The sequence below is a fragment of the Oncorhynchus kisutch genome, linkage group LG2 (genome assembly GCF_002021735.2).
Source record: "Oncorhynchus kisutch isolate 150728-3 linkage group LG2, Okis_V2, whole genome shotgun sequence".
Taxonomy (NCBI): Eukaryota; Metazoa; Chordata; class Actinopteri; order Salmoniformes; family Salmonidae; genus Oncorhynchus; species Oncorhynchus kisutch.
Window position 1 is genome coordinate 14,867,316 of NC_034175.2, and position 20,425 is coordinate 14,887,740.

A 20,425-nucleotide genomic window follows, 5' to 3' on the forward strand; every position below is an offset into this window, starting at 1 on the left:
AAACTTTTTTAACAAATCAAAAACTGAAAAATTGGGCGTGCAAAATTATTCAGCCCCCTTAAGTTAATACTTTGTAGCGCCACCTTTTGCTGCGATTACAGCTGTAAGTCGCTTGGGGTATGTCTCTATCAGTTTTGCACATCGAGAGACTGACATTTTTTTCCATTCCTCCTTGCAAAACAGCTCGAGCTCAGTGAGGTTGGATGGAGAGCATTTGTGAACAGCAGTTTTCAGTTCTTTCCACAGATTCTCGATTGGATTCAGGTCTGGACTTTGACTTGGCCATTCTAACACCTGGATATGTTTATTTTTGAACCATTCCATTGTAGATTTTGCTTTATGTTTTGGATCATTGTCTTGTTGGAAGACAAATCTCCGTCCCAGTCTCAGGTCTTTTGCAGACTCCATCAAGTTTTCTTCCAGAATGGTCCTGTATTTGGCTCCATCCATCTTCCCATCAATTTTAACCATCTTCCCTGTCCCTGCTGAAGAAAAGCAGGTCCAAACGCTTAACGCTTTGCATTGTTGCCAAAAAGTTCAATTTTGGTTTCATCTGACCAGAGCACCTTCTTCCACATGTTTGGTGTGTCTCGTGGCAAACTTTAAACAACACTTTTTATGGATATCTTTAAGAAATGGCTTTCTTCTTGCCACTCTTCCATAAAGGCCAGATTTGTGCAATATACGACTGATTGTTGTCCTATGGACAGAGTCTCCCACCTCAGCTGTAGATCTCTGCAGTTCATCCAGAGTGATCATGGGCCTCTTCGCTGCATCTCTGATCAGTCTTCTCCTTGTATGAGCTGAAAGTTTAGAGGAACGGCCAGGTCTTGGTAGATTTGCAGTGGTCTGATACTCCTTCCATTTCAATATTATCGCTTGCACAGTGCTCCTTGGGATGTTTAAAGCTTGGGAAATCTTTTTGTATCCAAATCCGGCTTAAACTTCTTCACAACAGTATCTCGGACCTGCCTGGTGTGTTCCTTGTTCTTCATGATGCTCTCTGCGCTTTTAACGGACCTCTGAGACTATCACAGTGCAGGTGCATTTATACGGAGACTTGATTACACACAGGTGGATTGTATTTATCATCATTAGTCATTTAGGTCAACATTGGATCATTCAGAGATCCTCACTGAACTTCTGGAGAGAGTTTGCTGCACTGAAAGTAAAGGGGCTGAATAATTTTGCACGCCCAATTTTTCAGTTTTTGATTTGTTAAAAAAGTTTGAAATATCCAATAAATGTCGTTCCACTTCATGATTGTGTCCCACTTGTTGTTGATTCTTCACAAAAAAATACAGTTTTATATCTTTATGTTTGAAGCCTGAAATGTGGCAAAAGGTCGCAAAGTTCAAGGGGGCCGAATACTTTCGCAAGGCACTGTATATATTTGTAATTTTATTTATTTATTTTATTTTATTTTACCTTTATTTTACTAGGTAAGTCAGTTAAGAACAAAATCTTATTTTCAATGACGGCCTAGGAACAGTGGGTTAACTGCCTGTTCAGGGGCAGAACGACAGATTTTGTACCTTGTCAGCTCGGGGATTTGAACTAGCAACCTTTCGGTTACTAGTCCAATGCTCTAACCACTAGGCTACCCTAGGAAAATAATAATGACAATTACAACAATACTGAATGTACACTTGTATTTTAACTTAATATATAATACATAAATAAAATCAATTTAGTCTCAAATAAATAATGAAACATGTTCAATTTGGTTTAAATAATGCAAAAACAAAGTGTTGGAGAGGAAAGTAAAAGTGCAATATGTGCCATGTAAAAAAGCTAACGTTTAAGTTCCTTGCTCAGAACATATGAAAGCTGGTGGTTCCTTTTAACATGAGTCTTCAATATTCCCAGGTGAGAAGTTTTAGGTTGTAGTTATTATTGGACTATTTCTCTCTATACCATTTGTATTTCACATACCTTTGACTCTTGGATGTTCTTATAGGCACTATAGTATTGCCAGCCTAATCTCGGGAGTTGATAGGCTTGAACAGCGCAATGCTTGAAGCACAGCGAAGAGCTGCTGGCAAATGCAGGAAAGTGCTTTTTGAATGAATGCTTACGAGCCTGCTGCTGCCTACCACCGCTCAGTCAGACTGCTCTATCAAATATCAAATCATAGACTTAATTATAATATAATAACACACAGAAATATGAGCCTTAGGTCATTAATATGGTCAAATCTGGAAACTATAATTTCGAAAACAAAGCATTTATTCTTTCAGTGAAATACGGAACCGTTCCGTATTTTATCAAACGGGTGGCATCCTAAAGTGTAAATATTGCTTTTACATTGCAGAACCTTCAATGTTATGTCTTAATTATGTACAATTCTGCCAAATTAATTACGGTCTTTCTTAGGAAGAAATGGTCTTCACACAGTTCGCAACGAGCCAGGCGGCCCAAACTGCTGCATATACCCTGACTCTGCTTGCACAGAACGCAAGAGAAATGACACAATTTTCCGAGTTAAAAGAAATTCATGTTAGCAGGCAATATTAACTAAATGTGCAGGTTTAAAAATATTTACTTGTGTATTGATTTTAAGAAAGGCATGGATGTTTATGGTTAGGTACGCATTGGTGCAACAACAGTGCTTTTTTCACGAATGCATCATCCGTTTGGCGAAGTAGGCTGTGATTCGATGATAAATTAACAGGCACCACATCGATTATATGCAGGACAAGCTGGATAAACTAGTAATATCAAAACCATGTGTAGTTATCTAGTGATTATGTTAAGATTGATTGTTTTTTATAAGATAGGTTTAATGTTAGCTAGCAACTTACCTTGGCTCCTTGCTGCACTCACGTAACAGGTAGTCAGCCTACCATGCACTCTCCACGTGGAGTGCAATGTAATCGGCCATAATCGGTGTCCAAAAATGACGATCACCCATTGTTATGAAAACAAAATCGGCCCTAATTAATCGGCCATTCCGATTAATCGATTGACCTCTAGTTCCAATATGCACATGAAGAATGAATCCCAATGAAATGCATGCAGTCAGCTCTCATCATAACATCAAGGACCAAGTACAGTCGAGTAGTTATGTTGTTGATAGGTGCCCCATTTCCACCGTATGTTAAGATGACATTGATTGTCACAACATAGTTGTACCGTCACGTACAGTATAGACCTACCGTTGTTTTCTAGCTCAGTGTGACTAGACAGGCAAAGACAACAGAACAAGTTAACTGCAAGAGAAACATGAGCATAGCCCGAGGAATAGACCTCAAACCTCTGACTGCACCCCTCCCTCCCACCCTGGCATGGAGAAATGTTGACTTGAAATCCCACAAGCAGACAGAGGAAATTTGTCTTGTTGAATAAGAGCCCAGTGGAGAAGGAGAACCCCTTACTTTAATAGTTAAGGCTAAAAGTTAGTATGCTCTCTCTCTCTCCGCTCTCACACGGCTGTAATAATTAAGCCTAGCTGTGATGAAGATGTCCATTGTTAAGGCTCGGTTTGAAGTCTTCGTTCACGCAAGCTTGAGCAACAATCTCTCTAATTAGTACAGATGCGTACAGTACCAGTGGCACACGGTGCTCTAAAGTCCCCAGCCTTTCTAGTTGATCTATGCTTTGGGGCTAATTGCTCCGTTAAGGTCACAGTTAATCATATTTCACTTTTCTGTTCAAGTGGAATGAGTGAAATCAAAGGCCCTTTTACCCCCCCCCCCCACACACACACACAGAATTACTTTGATGCTGAAAAGGAATGATTAAACATAGGTATATGTTTTTTGTCAATTTGTCCAATTATGGCAAGTAATCCCCAAGGCACTTGTCATAAGAGCACACTAGAATGTTCTGATTTTATTCATGGGGGAAAGCCCTTCCAGCCATATCTCACAGCAAATAGTGTTTATCACACATAGTGTGCCTCTCCTCTCAGACCAGCTTTATGATGAGGGCTTTACTGTTAAGTGTCATAGGCGAAGGGCAAGAGATCAATGTGTTCTCAAGATCACCCGTACAGTACAGTATGAATTATAAATCCGTGGGGCTATACACACAGACCGGGATTGAGACACACATAGCAGTTCAAAGTGCGGTGCGTACACACAGAGCACACACACAGAGGACACACACCCACACACTAATTACAAGTGAGCCCATTCAGTGGTTCTATTGATCCAAGTGCCAAGCTCTTTATTGTAGATAAACTCATGAGTGGATCATTATTTGCATGTTAAAAACTTTGTTCATACTGTGCTTTCTCAACAAATTGGAAACTAAGACAGTTGCTCAGAACTTTTAATGTAATTTATGTCCAATCAGCTTTTTGTATTTTGTGGATAATTCATATTTTGTTATCAGGTTTGGCGGACTGTAATGCTGAAATTACACAGTTATTTAATTCTGAGGAACTTGGAGGAACTGTTGTAAACTCTAAATCATTGTTTGGGATACAACAATATTTTAATTTAAATGTTTGCCTAGTGGAAGTTTGCTTTGACTATGGCGATGATGTATGTCCAAGAAATCTCTGCTACCTCACCCTACTAAGTCTGTTTCTCTAAGGTTTTCTATGTAAGTCAGAACCCGGGGAGAAGATTTTGCGACGTTCGTTTGTCAATCTCAGAGAGAGGCAGCATGAGGAAAAAAGCTCATGGAATCTGCCCATTACTTTTCTGTTGAAACTAGTGGCAGGGGCCTCCGCGACCCAGTGGAACAGACATCTTTTTCAAGGAACACAAACTGTTCAGTTAGTTCCACTCAGCATCAAGGCCTGGGCCTGCCTGGCTCTAGTTCTCTATCCGATGAGAGTGGAAGGCAGAACTGGTACTGAATGAAAATGCTGTGCTACTGTATTTCCCCTGTTGATAAATTAACAGCAGATACCTACTAACAAAAGGAGGTCTCTCTCGTCTCTGACGATGGTCCACATGATCTATGGCCACCATGACATCCTTCAGGGGGCTTCCTCTAATTTTGTTGTGGAGCAGGAAAGAGTAGGAGTGGTGCTTCTTCTGGCTGTGAAACTTTTACTTTCTTATGTAACCAGGCAGGGCCATGGGACGGGAAATAGCACTGTAACAGTACCAGGCAACCTGAAAATCCTGAGAATTCCTGAAAATAGTCCATTACTACATGGCATGGGACAGTCTAGGCTTACTGCAACTCCAAACACAGATTAATAGCCTGATAGAAGTATTTCTGAAATATCATCAAAAGGGTCTCACTCAGAGCCATCTACATTGAGTGTACAAAACATTAGGAACACCTGCTCTTTCCATGACAAACTGACCAGGTGAAAGCTATGATCCCTTATTGATGTCACTTGTTAAATCCACTTCAATCAGTATAGATCAGTGGTTCCCAAACTTTTTATCGTCCCGTACCCCTTCAAACATTCAACCTCCAGCTGCGTACCCCCTCTAGAACCAGGGTCAGCGCACTCTCAAATGTTGTTTTTTGCCATCATTTTAAGCCTGCCACACAAACAGTATACAATACATTTATTGAACATAAGATTGAGTGTGAGTTTTTGTCACAACCCAGCTCTTGGGAAGTGACAAAGAGCTCTTTTATGACCAGGGCACAAATAATAATATAGTAATAATTGGGGATGCGCGATATATCGGTGAACATATTGGATGTCTAGTTTAACGCTGATGTGCAAAACCGATGTCAAAGCTGACGCGCATACCTATATAACGTACATGATGTAATGACGCCACATAAAATGTTGCTCTATACATGCAACACAGCATTCCTTAACTAGCCCACAATGTCTGCTGTGTGGATTGAGTGTCAAGTCGAGCAGTCATTTGAAAGAGTAACAAATTTCAGCGGGACAACTCAAAGGCTAGATCCATTAAAGCCAAGATAATTTAATTCATTGACAATCAACCGTTCTCCGTCGTGAGTGATGTTGGCTTTCGTCGACTGGTCGAGCACCGATACACACTAACATGTAGTGTTTGTATATTTGTCAGATTTTGCCCTGCCGGAGTTACACAGTAGATGCGTCACTCTATTAGTGTCACGAAATACATACTACGGAACGCCGTTTGGGTCTTTGCGTGTCAAAAAAGATACAGTAGCACTGTCAAAGCTGTACAAAAAAGATGTGTTTACATTACTGCGTTGGTAATAAAGCGTCATTTGTTTGACCGCAACTTCTGGGGGAGCTAGCTTTAGCTTGGTATTTAGCTAGCACCAATACAATCAACCTGAAAACAATGACCAGTAGAAACTGCAGTGATTTTCATTATTCTTAGCAATGATTTAGGAATCCTTGTATTAGCTAGGTTGCCACTTGTTGTTCGCCTATTGAAATTGAACTTCAGTTCATGAAAATAAATAGCTAGCCAGCTGCTTAACCCTGTTGCCCAAAGCTAACGTTATAAGCAGCCAGCTAGCTTCATCTGGCTAGTGAGGCTCAACCGGACTATGTGTTGTGAAGCTAGCCACAATAAGGATTAGGCATAATAGTGGAATTTGCGTTTTGCCTTCAAAAGAAAAGTATGTCATTGACAATGATGCAAATGAATAGAAATAGTAGAATTATGCCATACTTATATATTTTGAAGGCAAACCGCAAAGTCCATTATTGTGGCTAATCCTTATTGTGGCTAGCTTCACATAGATCGGTCTGACCACCGTTATTTTAGATGATGACACCTAGCTATATAGTTAGCTAGCTAACTATAGCTACTGAAACAGATTGGCATTTTTGGGGAAGAACATTGTTTGCATCCATCAGCTAGCTAGCTTTTTTCAAATGATCAGCAATGTAGGTGCGCGATACAACTATACCAGCATCATAGCATACGTATCGATGAATCGTTGTGACATATGACATACAGGTGATAGTGTAATCAATGTGTAATATCTATGTAAAAAAATGTATGAACACGTTAAATTATTATTTGACGTGTAGTCATATTCAGGTCCTGATTGGTCAACAAGCTTATTTGACATGTTAAATAGTATATTTTTTGACACACAAAGACCCAAACAGCGTTCCATAGAAATCCTGGTTGAGAATGAAACGACTGAACAAATGAACAATGAAACAGCACAGCAAGTAAGTGAAAGAAATAGGTTTTGGTTATGTTTTACTGGTAATGGGGACATACAGTGGGGAGAACAAGTATTTGATACACTGCGGATTTTGCAGGTTCTCCTACTTACAAAGCATGTAGAGGTCTGTAATTTTTATCATAGGTACACTTCAACTGTGAGAGACGGAATCTAAAACAAAAATCCAGAAAATCACATTGTATGATTTTTAAGTAATTAATTAGCATTTTATGACATAAGTATTTGATCACCTACCAACCAGTAAGAATTCCAGCTCTCACAGACCTGTTAGTTTTTCTTTAAGAAGCCCTCCTGTTCTCCACTCATTACCTGTATTAACTGCACCTGTTTGAACTCGTTACATGTATAAAAGACACCTGCCCACACACTCAATCAAACAGACTCCAACCTCTCCACAATGGCCAAGACCAGAGAGCTGTGTAAGGACATCAGGGATTAAATTGTAGACCTGCACAAGGCTGGGATGGGCTACAGGACAATAGGCAAGCAGCTTGGTGAGAAGGCAACAGCTGTTGGCGCAATTATTAGAAAATGGAATTAGTTCAAGATGACGGTCAATCACCCTCGGTCTGGGGCTCCATGCAAGATCTCTCCTCATCAATGATCATGAGGAAGGTGAGGGATCAGCCCAGAACTACACGGCAGGACCTGGTCAATGACCTGAAAAAAAATAAAATTAAAAAAAAACATTAGTAACACACTACGCCGTCATGGATTAAAATCCTGTAGCGCACGCAAGGTCCCCCTGCTCAAGCCAGCACATGTCCAGCCCGTCTGAAGTTTGCCAATGACCATCTGGATGATCTAGAGGAGGAATGGGAGAAGGTCATGAGGTCTGATGAGACAAAAATATATATTTTTGGTCTAAACTCCACTCGCTGTGTTTGGAGGAAGAAGAAGGATGAGTACAACCCCAAGAACAACATCCCAACTGTGAAGCATGGAGGTGGAAACATCATTCTTTGGGGATGCTTTTCTGCAAAGGGGACAGGACGACTGCACCGTATTGAGGGGAGGATGGGGCCATGTATCGCGAGATCTTGGCCAACAACCTCCTTCCCTCAGTAAGAACATTGAAGATGGGTTGTGGCTGGGTCTTCCAGCATGGCAACGACTCGAAACACACAGCCAGGGCAACTAAGGAGTGGCTCCGTAAGAAGCATCTCAAGGTCCTGGAGTGGCCTAGCCAGTCTTCAGACCTGAACCCATTAGAACATCTTTGGAGGGAACTGAAAGTCCGTTTTGCCCAGCGGCAGCCCCGAAACGTGAAGGATCTGGAGACGGTCTGTATGGAGGAGTGGGCCAAAATCCCTGCTGCAGTGTGTGCAAACCTGGTCAAGAACTACAGGAAACATAAGTTCTCTGTAATTGCAAACAAAGGTTTCTGTTCCAAATATTAAGTTCTGCTTTTCTGATGTATCAAATACTTATGTCATGCAATAAAATGCAAATGAATTTCTTAAAAATCATACAATGTGATTTTCTGGATTTTTGTTTTAGATTCCGTCTCTCACAGTTGAAGTGTACCTATGATACAAATTACAAACCTCTTGTAAGTAGGAAAACCTGCAAAATCGGCAGTGTATCAAATACTTGTTCTCCCCACTGTACGTAAATACAAAAAAAATAACTTTTTGGTGTGTGTGTGTAACCTTTTATTTAACAAGTCAGTTAAGAACACATTTTTATTTACATTGACGGCCTACCCCGGCCAAACCCTGACGACGCTGGGCCAATTGTGCGCGGTCCTATGGGACTCCCAATCACGGCTGGATGTGGTACAGCCTGGATTTGCACCAGGGACTCTAGTGACTCCTCTTGCACTGAGATGCAGTGCCTTAGACCGCTGCGTCCATGTGTGTGTCTTAACTATTTAACTATACTAGAATGCTTAGAAGTCCGCTAAAATGTTAAATATCAGATATCGGTATCGACCAAAAATGTCATATCTGTGCATCACTAATAATAATCAATAATGTTGCTCTTTATTTAGCCATCTTACATATAAAACCATATTTGATCATAAAAAAATGTGAATAACTCACCACAGGTTAATCAGAAGGGTGTGCTTGAAAGGATGCACATAACTCTACAATGTTGGGTTGTATTGGAGAGAGTCTCAGTCTTAAATCATTTTCCACACACAGTCTGTGCCTGTATTTAGTTTTCATGCTTGTGAGGGCCGAGAATCCACTCTCACATAGGTACGTGGTTGCAAAGGGCATCAGTGTCTTAACAGCTCGATTTGCCAAAGGAAGAAACTCTGAGTGCAGCCCTTTGCAGAAATCTGGCAGTGGCTTCTGATTAAATAACATTTTCACAGAACCGCTTGATGCAATTTTGATAAGGCTCTCTTGTTCAGATACTGGTAAGTGGACTGGAGGCAGGGCATGAAAGGGATAACGGATCCAGTTGTTTGTGTCGTCCGTTTCGGGAAAGTAGCCACCTAACTCAGGTGCTTCGCTATATCACATTTGACATTGTCTGTAACCTTGAGTTCATTTGCACACAAAAAAATCATACAGTAATGGAAAGACCTGTGTGTCGTCCTTGTTAATGCAGACAGAAAAGAGCTCCAACTTCTTAATCATAGCCTCAATTTTCTGCCGCACATTGAATATACAGTTGAAGTCGGAAGTACATACACCGTAGCCAAATATTTTAAACTCCGTTTTTCACAATTCCAGGCATTTAATCCTTGAAAAAATTCCCTGTTTTTAGGTCAGTTAGGATCACCACTTTATTTTAAGAATGTGAAATGTCAGAATAATAGAATAGAGAATTATTTATTTCAGCTTTCATCACATTCCCAGTGGGTCAGAAGTTTACATACACTCAATTTGTATTTGGTAGCATTGCCTTTAAATTGTTTAACTTGTTTAACTGAATTTTGGCCCATTCCTCCTGACAGAGCTGGTATAACTGACTCAGTTTTGTAGGTCTCCTTGCTCGCACACAGTTTTTAAGTTTTGCCCACAAATTTTCTAAAGGATTGAGGTTAGGGCTTTGAGATGGCCACTCCAATACCTTGACTTTGTTGTCCTTAAGCCATTTTGCCACAACGTTGGAAGAATGCTTGGGGTCATTGTCCATTTGGAAGACCTATTTGCAACCAAGATTTAACTTCCTGACTGATGTCTTGAGATATTGCTTCAATATATCCACATAATTTTCTTTCCTCATGATGCCATCTATTTTGTGAAGTGCACCAGTCCCTCCTGCAGCAAAGCACCCCCACAACATGATGCTGCCACCCCAGTGCTTCACGGTTGGGATGGTTTTCTTCGGCTTGCAAGCCTCCCCCTTTTTCCTCTAAACATGACGATGGTCATTATGGCCAAACAGTTCTATTTTTGTTTCATCAGACCAGAGGACATTTCTCCAGAAAGTATGATCTTTGTCCCCATGTGCAGTTGCAAACCGTAGTCTGGCTTTTTTTATGGCGGTTATGGAGCAGTGGCTTTTTCCTTGCTGAGCGGCCTTTCAGGTTATTTCGATATAGGACACATTTTACTGTGGATATAGATACTTTTGTACCTGTTTCTTCCAGCATATTCACAATGTCCTTTGCTGTTGTTCTGGGATTGATTTGCACTTTTCGCACCAAATTATATTAATCTGTAGGAGACAGAACGCATCTCCTTCCTCAACGGTATGATGGCTGTTTGGTCCCATGGTGTTTATACTTGCGTACTATTGTTTGTACAGATGAACGTGGTATCTTCAGGCGTTTGGAAATTGCTCCCAAGGATGAACCAGGCTTGTGGAGGTCTACAATTTGTTTTCTGAGGTCTTGGCTGATTTATTTCGATTTTCCCATGATGTCAAGCAAAGAGGCACTGAGTTTGAAGGTAGGCCTTGAAATACATCCACAGGTACACCTCCAATTGATTCAAATGATGTAAATTAGCCTATCAGAAGCTTCTAAAGCCAATGTTGTAAAAGCATTACATGATTGCTGCCCATATCACTGCATAATGCAGAAAATACACAAGAGTTCAGGGGCCTTGCTTTAACAAAGTTAACCATTTTCACTCGTGTCCAAATCTTCTTTCAAGTTGTCAGGCATTCTCTTGGCAGCAAGAGATTCTCGGTGGATGCTGCAGTGTACCCAAGTGGCGTTGGGAGCAACTGCTTGAACGAGTGTTACCACTCCACTATGTCGCCCTGTCATGGCTTTTGCGCCATCAGTACAGATACCAACACATCTTGACCAACAAAGTCCATTTGATGTCACAAAATATCCTCTCATGTCCTGGTATACATTGGTTTGCAGAAGAGGATGTCTTCTTTAATTGACCCCCCCCATAAATGTAAAGGACATATACCAGTAACTGTGCCAGGCCAGCGACGTCTGTTGACTCCAGCTGTAACGCAAATTTAGCCCAAACAACTACCTCTTTCCCAACTGTATTTAATTTTTATTTATTTATTTATTTTGCTCCTTTGCACCCCATTATTTTTTTATTTCTACTTTGCACATTCTTCCATTGCAAAACTACCATTCCAGTATTTTACTTGCTATATTGTATTTACTTTGCCATCATGGCCTTTTTTGCCTTTACCTCCCTTCTCACCTCATTTGCTCACATTGTATATAGACTTGTTTATACTGCATTATTGACTGTATGTTTGTTTTTACTCCATGTGTAACTCTGTGTCGTTTTATCTGTCGAACTGCTTTGCTTTATCTTGGCCAGGTCGCAATTGTAAATGAGAACTTGTTCTCAACTTGCCTACCTGGTTAAATAAAGGTAAAATAAATAAAAAAATAAAATATAATTCACTGGCTTGTGTGCGAAGCAATAATTGGTTCAAAACATCTCCTGCCATGTCACTGATGCTTGAAACAGTGTTGTTTGATGAAGCATTGTCTGTATAGTTTTTTTGGCCTTTTCCCCTAGCATTGTCCCAGCCATATCTGCGGCAGCAGGAAGAATTAAGTCCTCCACAATAGTATGGGGCTTGCCTGTCCTAGCCATTCAGTAACTCACCATATAAGATGCTTCTAGCCCCTTCTTATTAATGGTATCTGTTGCTTTTATTCATGACTTACTACTTGAAAGTCGTCTTTATTCTCGCTCAAAAAACTCCTGTGGCTTATTGTTCAAATTGTCATGTTTCGTTTCTAAATGTCTGCGCAAGAGTGAAGGTTTCCCACGAGAGAGTAACGGTTAATGTGATTGGATGTTAATTATTTGACTAGGCTACCTGTATTTGACATTGTGTTGTTATTTCGCTGAACACTTATTTTTGGCAGTGAAACGAGGCTATTTAGGCGAGAGAGAAAAAACTCACCCAAATATATAGCCCCAATGGAAAATATAAATGTTAGACAGGTTAAAGAAGGATTTTTAAGCCTTGCTTCAATTGAGACATACATTTAACATGTAACAGATTATGTGCCTTTGACTGCAATTCTGCTGCGTTTTTCACGCTTAACAGTTTCCTGTGTTTATCAAGAATGGCCCACCACCCAAAGGACATCCGGCCAACTTGCCACAACTGTGGGGACCATTGGAGTCAACTTGGGCCAGCATCCATGTGGAACGCTTTCAACACGTTGTAGTCCATACCCTGACAAATTGAGGCTGTTCTTAGGGCAAAAGGGGGTGCAACTCAATATTAGGAAGGTGTTCCTAAAGTTTTGTCCTCCCAGTGTATATGTCCAAACTCGTCAAATCTATGGTTCTGGTCTAACTGTACATGTATGAAAACGTTTTGTAAGGTTTGTGGTTTGAGTTGGGTGGGAAACTGTGCTAGGCCTAAGCCTGCAGATGACTGTGTCATGTAAATGGCCTGTATTTCAGGGGAAATATTTACAAGTGTTTGTATTTGTACATGTAGGCTTTCAATAGGTTAATAGGATACTGCCTTTAAGATGTTCAAATATACCAAAGGTCCAATTTATTGTTGAACTTTCTCCTGTCTTGACCCAGAGATTGGATGAGGCTTTAGCTACATGTCAACACTCACAGGAAGCACCAGCAAAGTATTGGCTGTAGGGCTTAGAATAACAGCATCATTGTGCCAGTTGCTGTTTCTGTTTCTCATACGTTTTAAAATGTTAACTTGTCTGACTGACCAGGATTCTCAGACAGTGGTTGCAACAAAATACTTCATAATCTGATCTGCACCAATTTTTACCTTTTGTATCTGTTTTCATCTGGGTTCTAATGATCAACACCACCAACCAGGCCGGGTGATAAAGGTGGTCAATTGTAGTCTATAAACCTCTTGAGAATGATTAGAAAAGCAACATAAAAGCTTTTTTGAGTGAGGATGTTCACTGTAGGTTTAATTTCCACACACCACATGAGTACAGTAGTTTCAACTTAGAACTTTTGAACAATCATACCATAGCCTTTAACTAAGAACTGAGTTGTTTGCTGCTAGAAGCTGTTCACTGTTTAGGCTAGTGTTTACTGACCTGTAGAACTACACTCAGCAAAAAAAGAAATGTCCCTTTTTCAGGACCCTGTCTTTCAAAGATAATTCGTAAAAATCCAAATAACTTCACAGATCTTCATTGTAAAGGGTTTAAACACTGTTTCCCATGCTTGTTCAATGAACCACAAACAAATAATGAACATGCACCTGTGGAACGGTCGTTAAGACACTAACAGCTTACAGACGATAGGCAATTAACTTAGGACACTAAAGAGGCCTTTCTACTGACTCTGAAAACCAAAAGACAGATGCCCAGGGTCCCTGCTCATCTGCGTGAACATGCAGATGCCCAGGGTCCCTGCTCATCTGCGTGAGGCATGTGCTGCAAGGAGGCATGAGGACTGCAGATGTGGCCAGGGGAATAAATTGCAATGTCCGTACTGTGAGACGCCTAAGGCAGCACTACAGGGAGACAGGACGGACAGCTGATCGTCCTCGCAGTGGCAGACCACATGTAAGAACAGCTGCACAGGCTCGGTACATCCGAACATCACACCTGCAGGACAGGTACAGGATGGCAACAACAACTGCCCGAGTTCAACCAGGAACGCACAATACCTCCATCAGTGCTCAGATTGTCCATTATAGGCTGAGAGAGGCTGGACTGAGGGCTTGTAGGCCTGTTGTAAGGCAGGTCCTCACCAGACATCACCGGCAACAATGTCGCCCATGGGCATAAACCCACCGTCGCTGAACCAGACAGGACTGGCAAAAAGTGATCTCCACTGACGAGTCATGGTTTCGTCTCACCAGCAGAGATGGTCGGATTCACGTTATCGTCGAAGGAATGAGCGTTACACCGAGGCCTGTGCTCTGAGCTTGTTGTCATTGCAGGCAATCTCAACACTGTGCGTTACAGGGAAGACATCCTCCTCCCTCATGTGGTACCCTTCCTGCAGGCTCATCCTGACATGACACTCCAGCATGACAATGCCACCAGCCATACTGCTCGTTCTGTGAGTGATTTCCTGCAAGACAGGAATATCAGTGTTCTGCCATGGCCAGCGAAGAGCCCGCATCTCAATCCCATTGAGCACGTCTGGGTCCTGTTGGATCGGAGGGTGAGGGCTAGGGACATTCCCCCCCAAAATGTCCGGGAACTTGCAGGTAAGGTGCCTTGGTGGAAGAGTGGGGTAACATCTCACAGCAAGAACTGGCAAATCCGATGCAGTCCATGAGGAGGAGATGCACTACTTAATGCAGCTGGTAGTACTTAATGTAGCTGGTGGACACACCAGATACTGACTGTCACTTTTGATTTTTACCCCCCTCCGTTGTTCAGGGACACATTATTCCATTTCTGTTAGTCACATGTCTGTGGAACTTGTTCAGTTTATGTCTCAGTTGTTGAATCTTGTTATGTTCATACAAATATTTACACACGTTAAGTTTGCTGAAAATAATGCAGTCGACAGTGAGAGGACGTTTCTTTTTTTGCTGAGTTTATGTGGGTTAAGATGTGCTCTGCTATATTAGTTTCCACTGTTCTGAAGCATTTTAGTTTAATTAACGTCGGTCATGAAGCTACACACTGAAGAAGGATGTTAACCCAAAACGTATGTGTATGCTATCCTTGATGCAAGTAAAAATAATTGTAAAAGATCATCAAGAACTTTTTTACTGTGGATGCTTTAGCTACATTTTTGCATGTGTAGTTTCATTAATCTCTCCTGTTTTCTTTTACAGGTTCCTGCACCATCTATCAAAAGTGAATGGGAAAACCCGAAGAACAGAGATTGAGAAATAGCTCCATAGCATGGCTGTGGCCGGATGTCCAGATTATTTTCTACACCATCCAAATTATCAGGTAAATAATGCATGTCTTTTACTAGACGTTGTGTACAATCTGTATTTCAGTACATTGACCTCTTTGTTTTTGTTCTTGAGTGTTCATGTGTAGATTTCAAATGTTTTAATATGCCAGAGATATCAATTCATTTGGAATAGCAGTTACGAATGTTACAATTGCTCTCATTTACTACTGTGATGTTTTCTGTTAAAACCTTTGGCTTAGACCATAGCTAACCACACCATCTATAAGACCTAGCTTCAAAAATGATTTGTTTTCTTTCAGTAACTTTGAGCGTTTACTTGAGCCTGGCTGCAGTGCCAGTTGGGCGGGGTTTTCACTTTTGTGAGTATTCCATTGGTACTTTTTCACAAGGCAAGTTCAAGCAAGCACAACTAAAGTGTTAAAAGGATTTTAAATATTTTTGAACCCAGGTTTGCCATACTTTATAAGCTCTTTATTAGCTGTGGTAATATTATAGTGTTTGCTGAAGCAGCACCATTTGGGATTTGTAACTCTTATTTACACAAGTCATAAACGTAAAAATAATAAAATGCTCTATATGCATCTAACATATGGAACTGTATATAAAACTATACATGGAGTGGTTAGGAAAAGACTGTTTGAACACTCCCAGTTCCCCTGCTATAAGCCCTCCCTCACCCCAGAGCCAGAGCTGAGGGAAGGTGGGAGAGGGAAGTAAAAACCAGAGCCTCACTCTCTCAGCTGGGCCGTAACAAAAAAAAACCTTGCTGTGAATGTACCTGTCATGGCCAATAGATTTAGTGGCAGAGCATGAATGAAAACAGAAGAGCCAATGAATGGCAGTGGCATGGACGCACATTCCTTTGGGATGAATACATGGTGCATGGCCCAGCATGGAGAATCTGGACCCGACGTAAGACCGTCAGCAGTGGTCTCAATCAACGGATTAAGCGGATTGTTTTAACCTTTTTGTTTTTACATTGTCTGTGCAGCAGTTCAACCCCAGTCCAGTGGGAAATAGACTATCAATCAGCCTGGTCACCTGCCCTGTAGAGGAGAGTTCAACCCATCCAGCCCTAAAGGGCCCTTTAGGAAGCCTGTGCTGTGGGGATTTTAGCTTGTAATCCACCACCCACCCTCTCCCTTGGGCTTTCATTGTGGTTAAGGCTAAAGAATAGAATATGAATAGGCTATGTCCACTTTTCCAGTATAAGACACACTCGTTTAGTCATGCAGCTAAACACAAAGTATCTCAACTAGCTTAACAGTTCCTAGAAATAGCTAGCCTATGCATCTGAACTCTTCCTCGATGGGCTCATTCACACTGTCAGTTTTTTAATTGGTAAATAATGGGCAGAAACAGCTTCTTTATCCTGGGGTTATATAACTAGTAAATGTTATGGGATTCTGGGCTCAGCTCCAAGGCGATGTTGGAGAGAGAGCGAGAGAGAGCTGGGTGAACTGACTGGAGGTTTGCCACAGCACTCCTGTAACGGCGTTCTTCGTTTGTTGAAAGAGAGTCGGACCGAAATGCAGCGTGGTGGTTACTCATGTCTTTAATGAAGAAAAAATGACGATACATGAAAATAACTAATAAATACAAAAACAACAAACGGAACGTGAAACCTAATTACAGCCTATCTGGTGACACAACACAGAGACAGGAACAATCACCCACGAAATACAAAGTGAAACTCAGGCTACCTAAATACGGTTCCCAATCAGAGGCAACGAGAATCACCTGACTCCAGATTGAGAACCGCCTCAGGCAGCCAAGCCTAACTAGACACACCCCTAAACATAGCAATCCCAAATCCTATAAAACCCCAATACGAAACCAAACACATAAACCCATGTCACACCCTGGCCTGACCAAAATATATAACGAAAACACAAAACACTATGACCAAGGCGTGACAACTCCAAGGTTGGACTATTGAACTGGATTTTATATGGATGGAATTGTCTCAGTTTTTTGTACTTTCAATTAGAGCTGGGGGATATGGACCAAAATCCATATCGCAATAAATTGCATGAATTGATGCAATAACGATAAATAGAACTCTACATTTTTTTAATCCTTTAAACTACTACTAGTTTGATGGATATTGTCCCATTAAAAATCACCCATATTAGGAAACGTATTTCATTTCAAACTTCACATATAGTAGTATAGGCTACTTACAGTAATGAACGATATCAGCAGAAGAGATGGATCATTTCCGGTTTATCGTCCCAGCTCTACTTTCAATTAAACACTGTGTGAAAGCTCAGGTGTTTGTAGTCCTGTTATGAGTTTGTGCTTATGGTCTGGGATGCCAGTGAAGGAGAATTGTATATTCTGAGTCATGTTCATTAGTCACCAAACAGAAGAAAATGGTCAGAAACAGAGAGGGTCTGGACACAAACGTTTAATTTTCTGTTGCAAAAAGTTTTCAAGTGTTTTACGTTGCGTGCCCTAATGAACAGAAGTCTGGTTTTTCTTTGTTTGGTAGATCTGGAGGGTCGCATCATGTTTCCGTGTTGGGTCAGTCAGTGATGGATCGATAGACTTCTGTCATCAAAGATGGTACAGTATATAATAGTGCAGTACATACAGTGGGGTCTGAAATGATTGACACCCTTGATAAAGATGAGCAAAAATGACTGTTAAAAATAAATAATTAAAATACTAAACTATATTGTAGGGGGAAATTATATTATATAATACTAATACGATTGCTCAAATAAGAAGATTTTGTTAACAAATAATAATTTTGACACCCCTAAAGATGATTCTAAATAAAGTAGCAATGACTACATCAAGCTTGTGACTCTACAACGTTGTTGGATACATTTGCAGTTTATTTTGGTTGTGTTTCAGATCATTTTGTGCCCAATAGAAATGAATGGTAAATAATGTATTTTTTAATTTTGGAGGCACTTTTATTGCAAATAAGAATAGAAAATGTTTCTAAACACTTCTACATTAATGTGGATGCTACCATGATTACGGATAATCCTGAATGAATTGTGAATAATGATGAGTGATAAAGTTCCAGAAGGTGAAACATCACAGCTTGATGTAGTCATTGCGTGCTATAGGAATATGGGACCAAATACGTTTGACTACTTTATTTGTAAGAATCTTTAGGGGTGTCAAAAATGTTGACCCCATAATTGATAACTTGTTAAACAAAACCTCTTTCTCTGAGCAATTGAATTAGTATAAAATAATAAAATGTCCCCATTTTTTGGAACATACAAAGTAGCTCAGTATTTAAATTATTTATTTTCTATTATTTTATTTGATCATCTTTATCAAGGGTGCCAATAATTTGGGACCCCACTGTAATTGATGTAGGCCACCGTGTAGGGTTATGATCTTTAACAGTTCATGGACACATGGATTGCGTTCTCGCTCTTGGTTTGCTTCTAATAGGTCTTTGGGTCACAGTGTCTGTCGAGTTAACTTTATTGATCCCCAGAGGGGTGACTGGGTTTTGCCACCAGCGGCAGACATACAAAGCCAGTGAGACAGTTATGTGAAGGTTCACTGGCGGTGCCAGACATACAAAGCCAGTGAGACAGTTACGTGAAGGTTCACTGGCGGTGCCAGACATACAAAGCCAGTGAGACAGTTACGTGAAGGTTCACTGGCGGTGCCAGACATACAAAGCCAGTGAGACAGTTACGTGAAGGTTCACTGGCGGTGCCAGACATTTTTCACCGGGGACGTTTTTTTAAAGGAAGGACTGTCCAGCCAGCGATCCCAGTTGATTGGTGTTTATTCTGACCATAGACCCAGGGAACCACATTAGATGGCTGTAGATTTGTGATTCCTCGCTTGCATGTCAATATCAGACGGGGTATTTTGTAATCAAACATCATAATAACAAAACAAAAAAACAATAAATATAAGTACCTGACAATAGACACAATGAAGCACATTAGATGTGCAGGACAATTGTATGTTGATGATTTGAGTTGTGATTTGTCTGTTAGCATGGAAATAACGTACCGTTACAATTAGAGCACGCTAGCTAACTCGCTCTTACAGCAAATACATGCAAAAGCACATCCCAGGATGCCCCCAATATCTAACAGGCACCGTACACATTTATACATCAAGACATGTACGTAATGAACTCGTACACATTGTAAATATGGAAATAGAATAAAGTATTTCAGGACGTGACCTACCAATTGCCTGTCAATATCAGACTGGGAAGAATTTACGTTTGTGATCTCCCCCTATCTGAAAGCATAACCAATGGTATAGTAACTATCGATATGTAAATTCAACCAACCAATGGGAATGCATAAACTTTGAATACATATTTCTGCAGTGTCAAGTGGAAACATAACCAACCCTGTTACACAAGCAAAATACACTTGACTTCAATACATCCTCAAAAACGTTCATAATGTTACCTGAGAAGATCCTATATACGAGGGGATACATTCCACAGCTTACTATTATTGTAGCCAGGCTGCCTTGTTAGATACTAGCTCATTTTTACAACTCTGCAACAAGTCAAGTGCAACAATTTTTAAACTGTCTGTCTGTTGGTCATACGTTCTCCATGGTGATCTCTCTGCTCTTGTCCGCCTGTAACCGCTGTCCTAGTAAACAGTCCAACCTGGTCTCTCAAAAGGTGAAATGCTTTTACAGGTTGAGGAGCTTAATATGATAGTAGAAACAAGATCATAGGTCCATCACAGCCTAATCCAGCCTTCCAGGAATCTAAACGCAGACCATCTCCTGTGCATGAGGCGCTTTGAGGGTGCTTCACACCGTTAATCATGTTATAGGTCAAAGCCACAGAGCCGCTCTGACTATTGTAACATATGTCCCCTACTCGAAAACAGCCATTGCAATGAGGTTCGTAAATATCTAATAATGAACCATCGGACTATGGCTGCTACACAGCTGTGGACTTAGTATTGAGCTCAGAATTCTGTGTTAAATAGTATTGTGGTTAGTTTAATGTTTTAGTGTACTGAATAGACTAGGCATATTCCTTGGAAACAGAGGTTGGCCTACTTGCTAAAGTAGTTTCCATTTGTCAAGATGGCTTATACTGTTTCAGTCTATACTGACTGTAAAATGTAAATAGGATTCCGTGCAGGCCTAAACTCTGAAGAAAA

The 20,425-nt window shown here is 40.7% G+C and overlaps 1 protein-coding gene across 2 annotated transcripts in view; it reads left to right on the forward strand.

Annotated features, from left to right (window-relative positions):
- Positions 1-20,425, forward strand: part of LOC109901903 (growth factor receptor-bound protein 10-like) — a 103,674-nt gene that overhangs the window by 11,377 nt on the left and 71,872 nt on the right. The window contains exons 2-3 of one of the 2 annotated variants that reach the window (XM_031788409.1): positions 15,208-15,328; positions 15,596-15,655. Coding sequence is in view for 1 of the 2 variants with exons in the window: in XM_031788406.1 (XP_031644266.1) it covers positions 15,278-15,328 (51 nt within the window). In the remaining variant the exon portion in view is untranslated. The remainder of the gene's footprint in view (positions 1-15,207; positions 15,329-15,595; positions 15,656-20,425) is intronic. The other variant, XM_031788406.1, reaches the window with a different exon arrangement.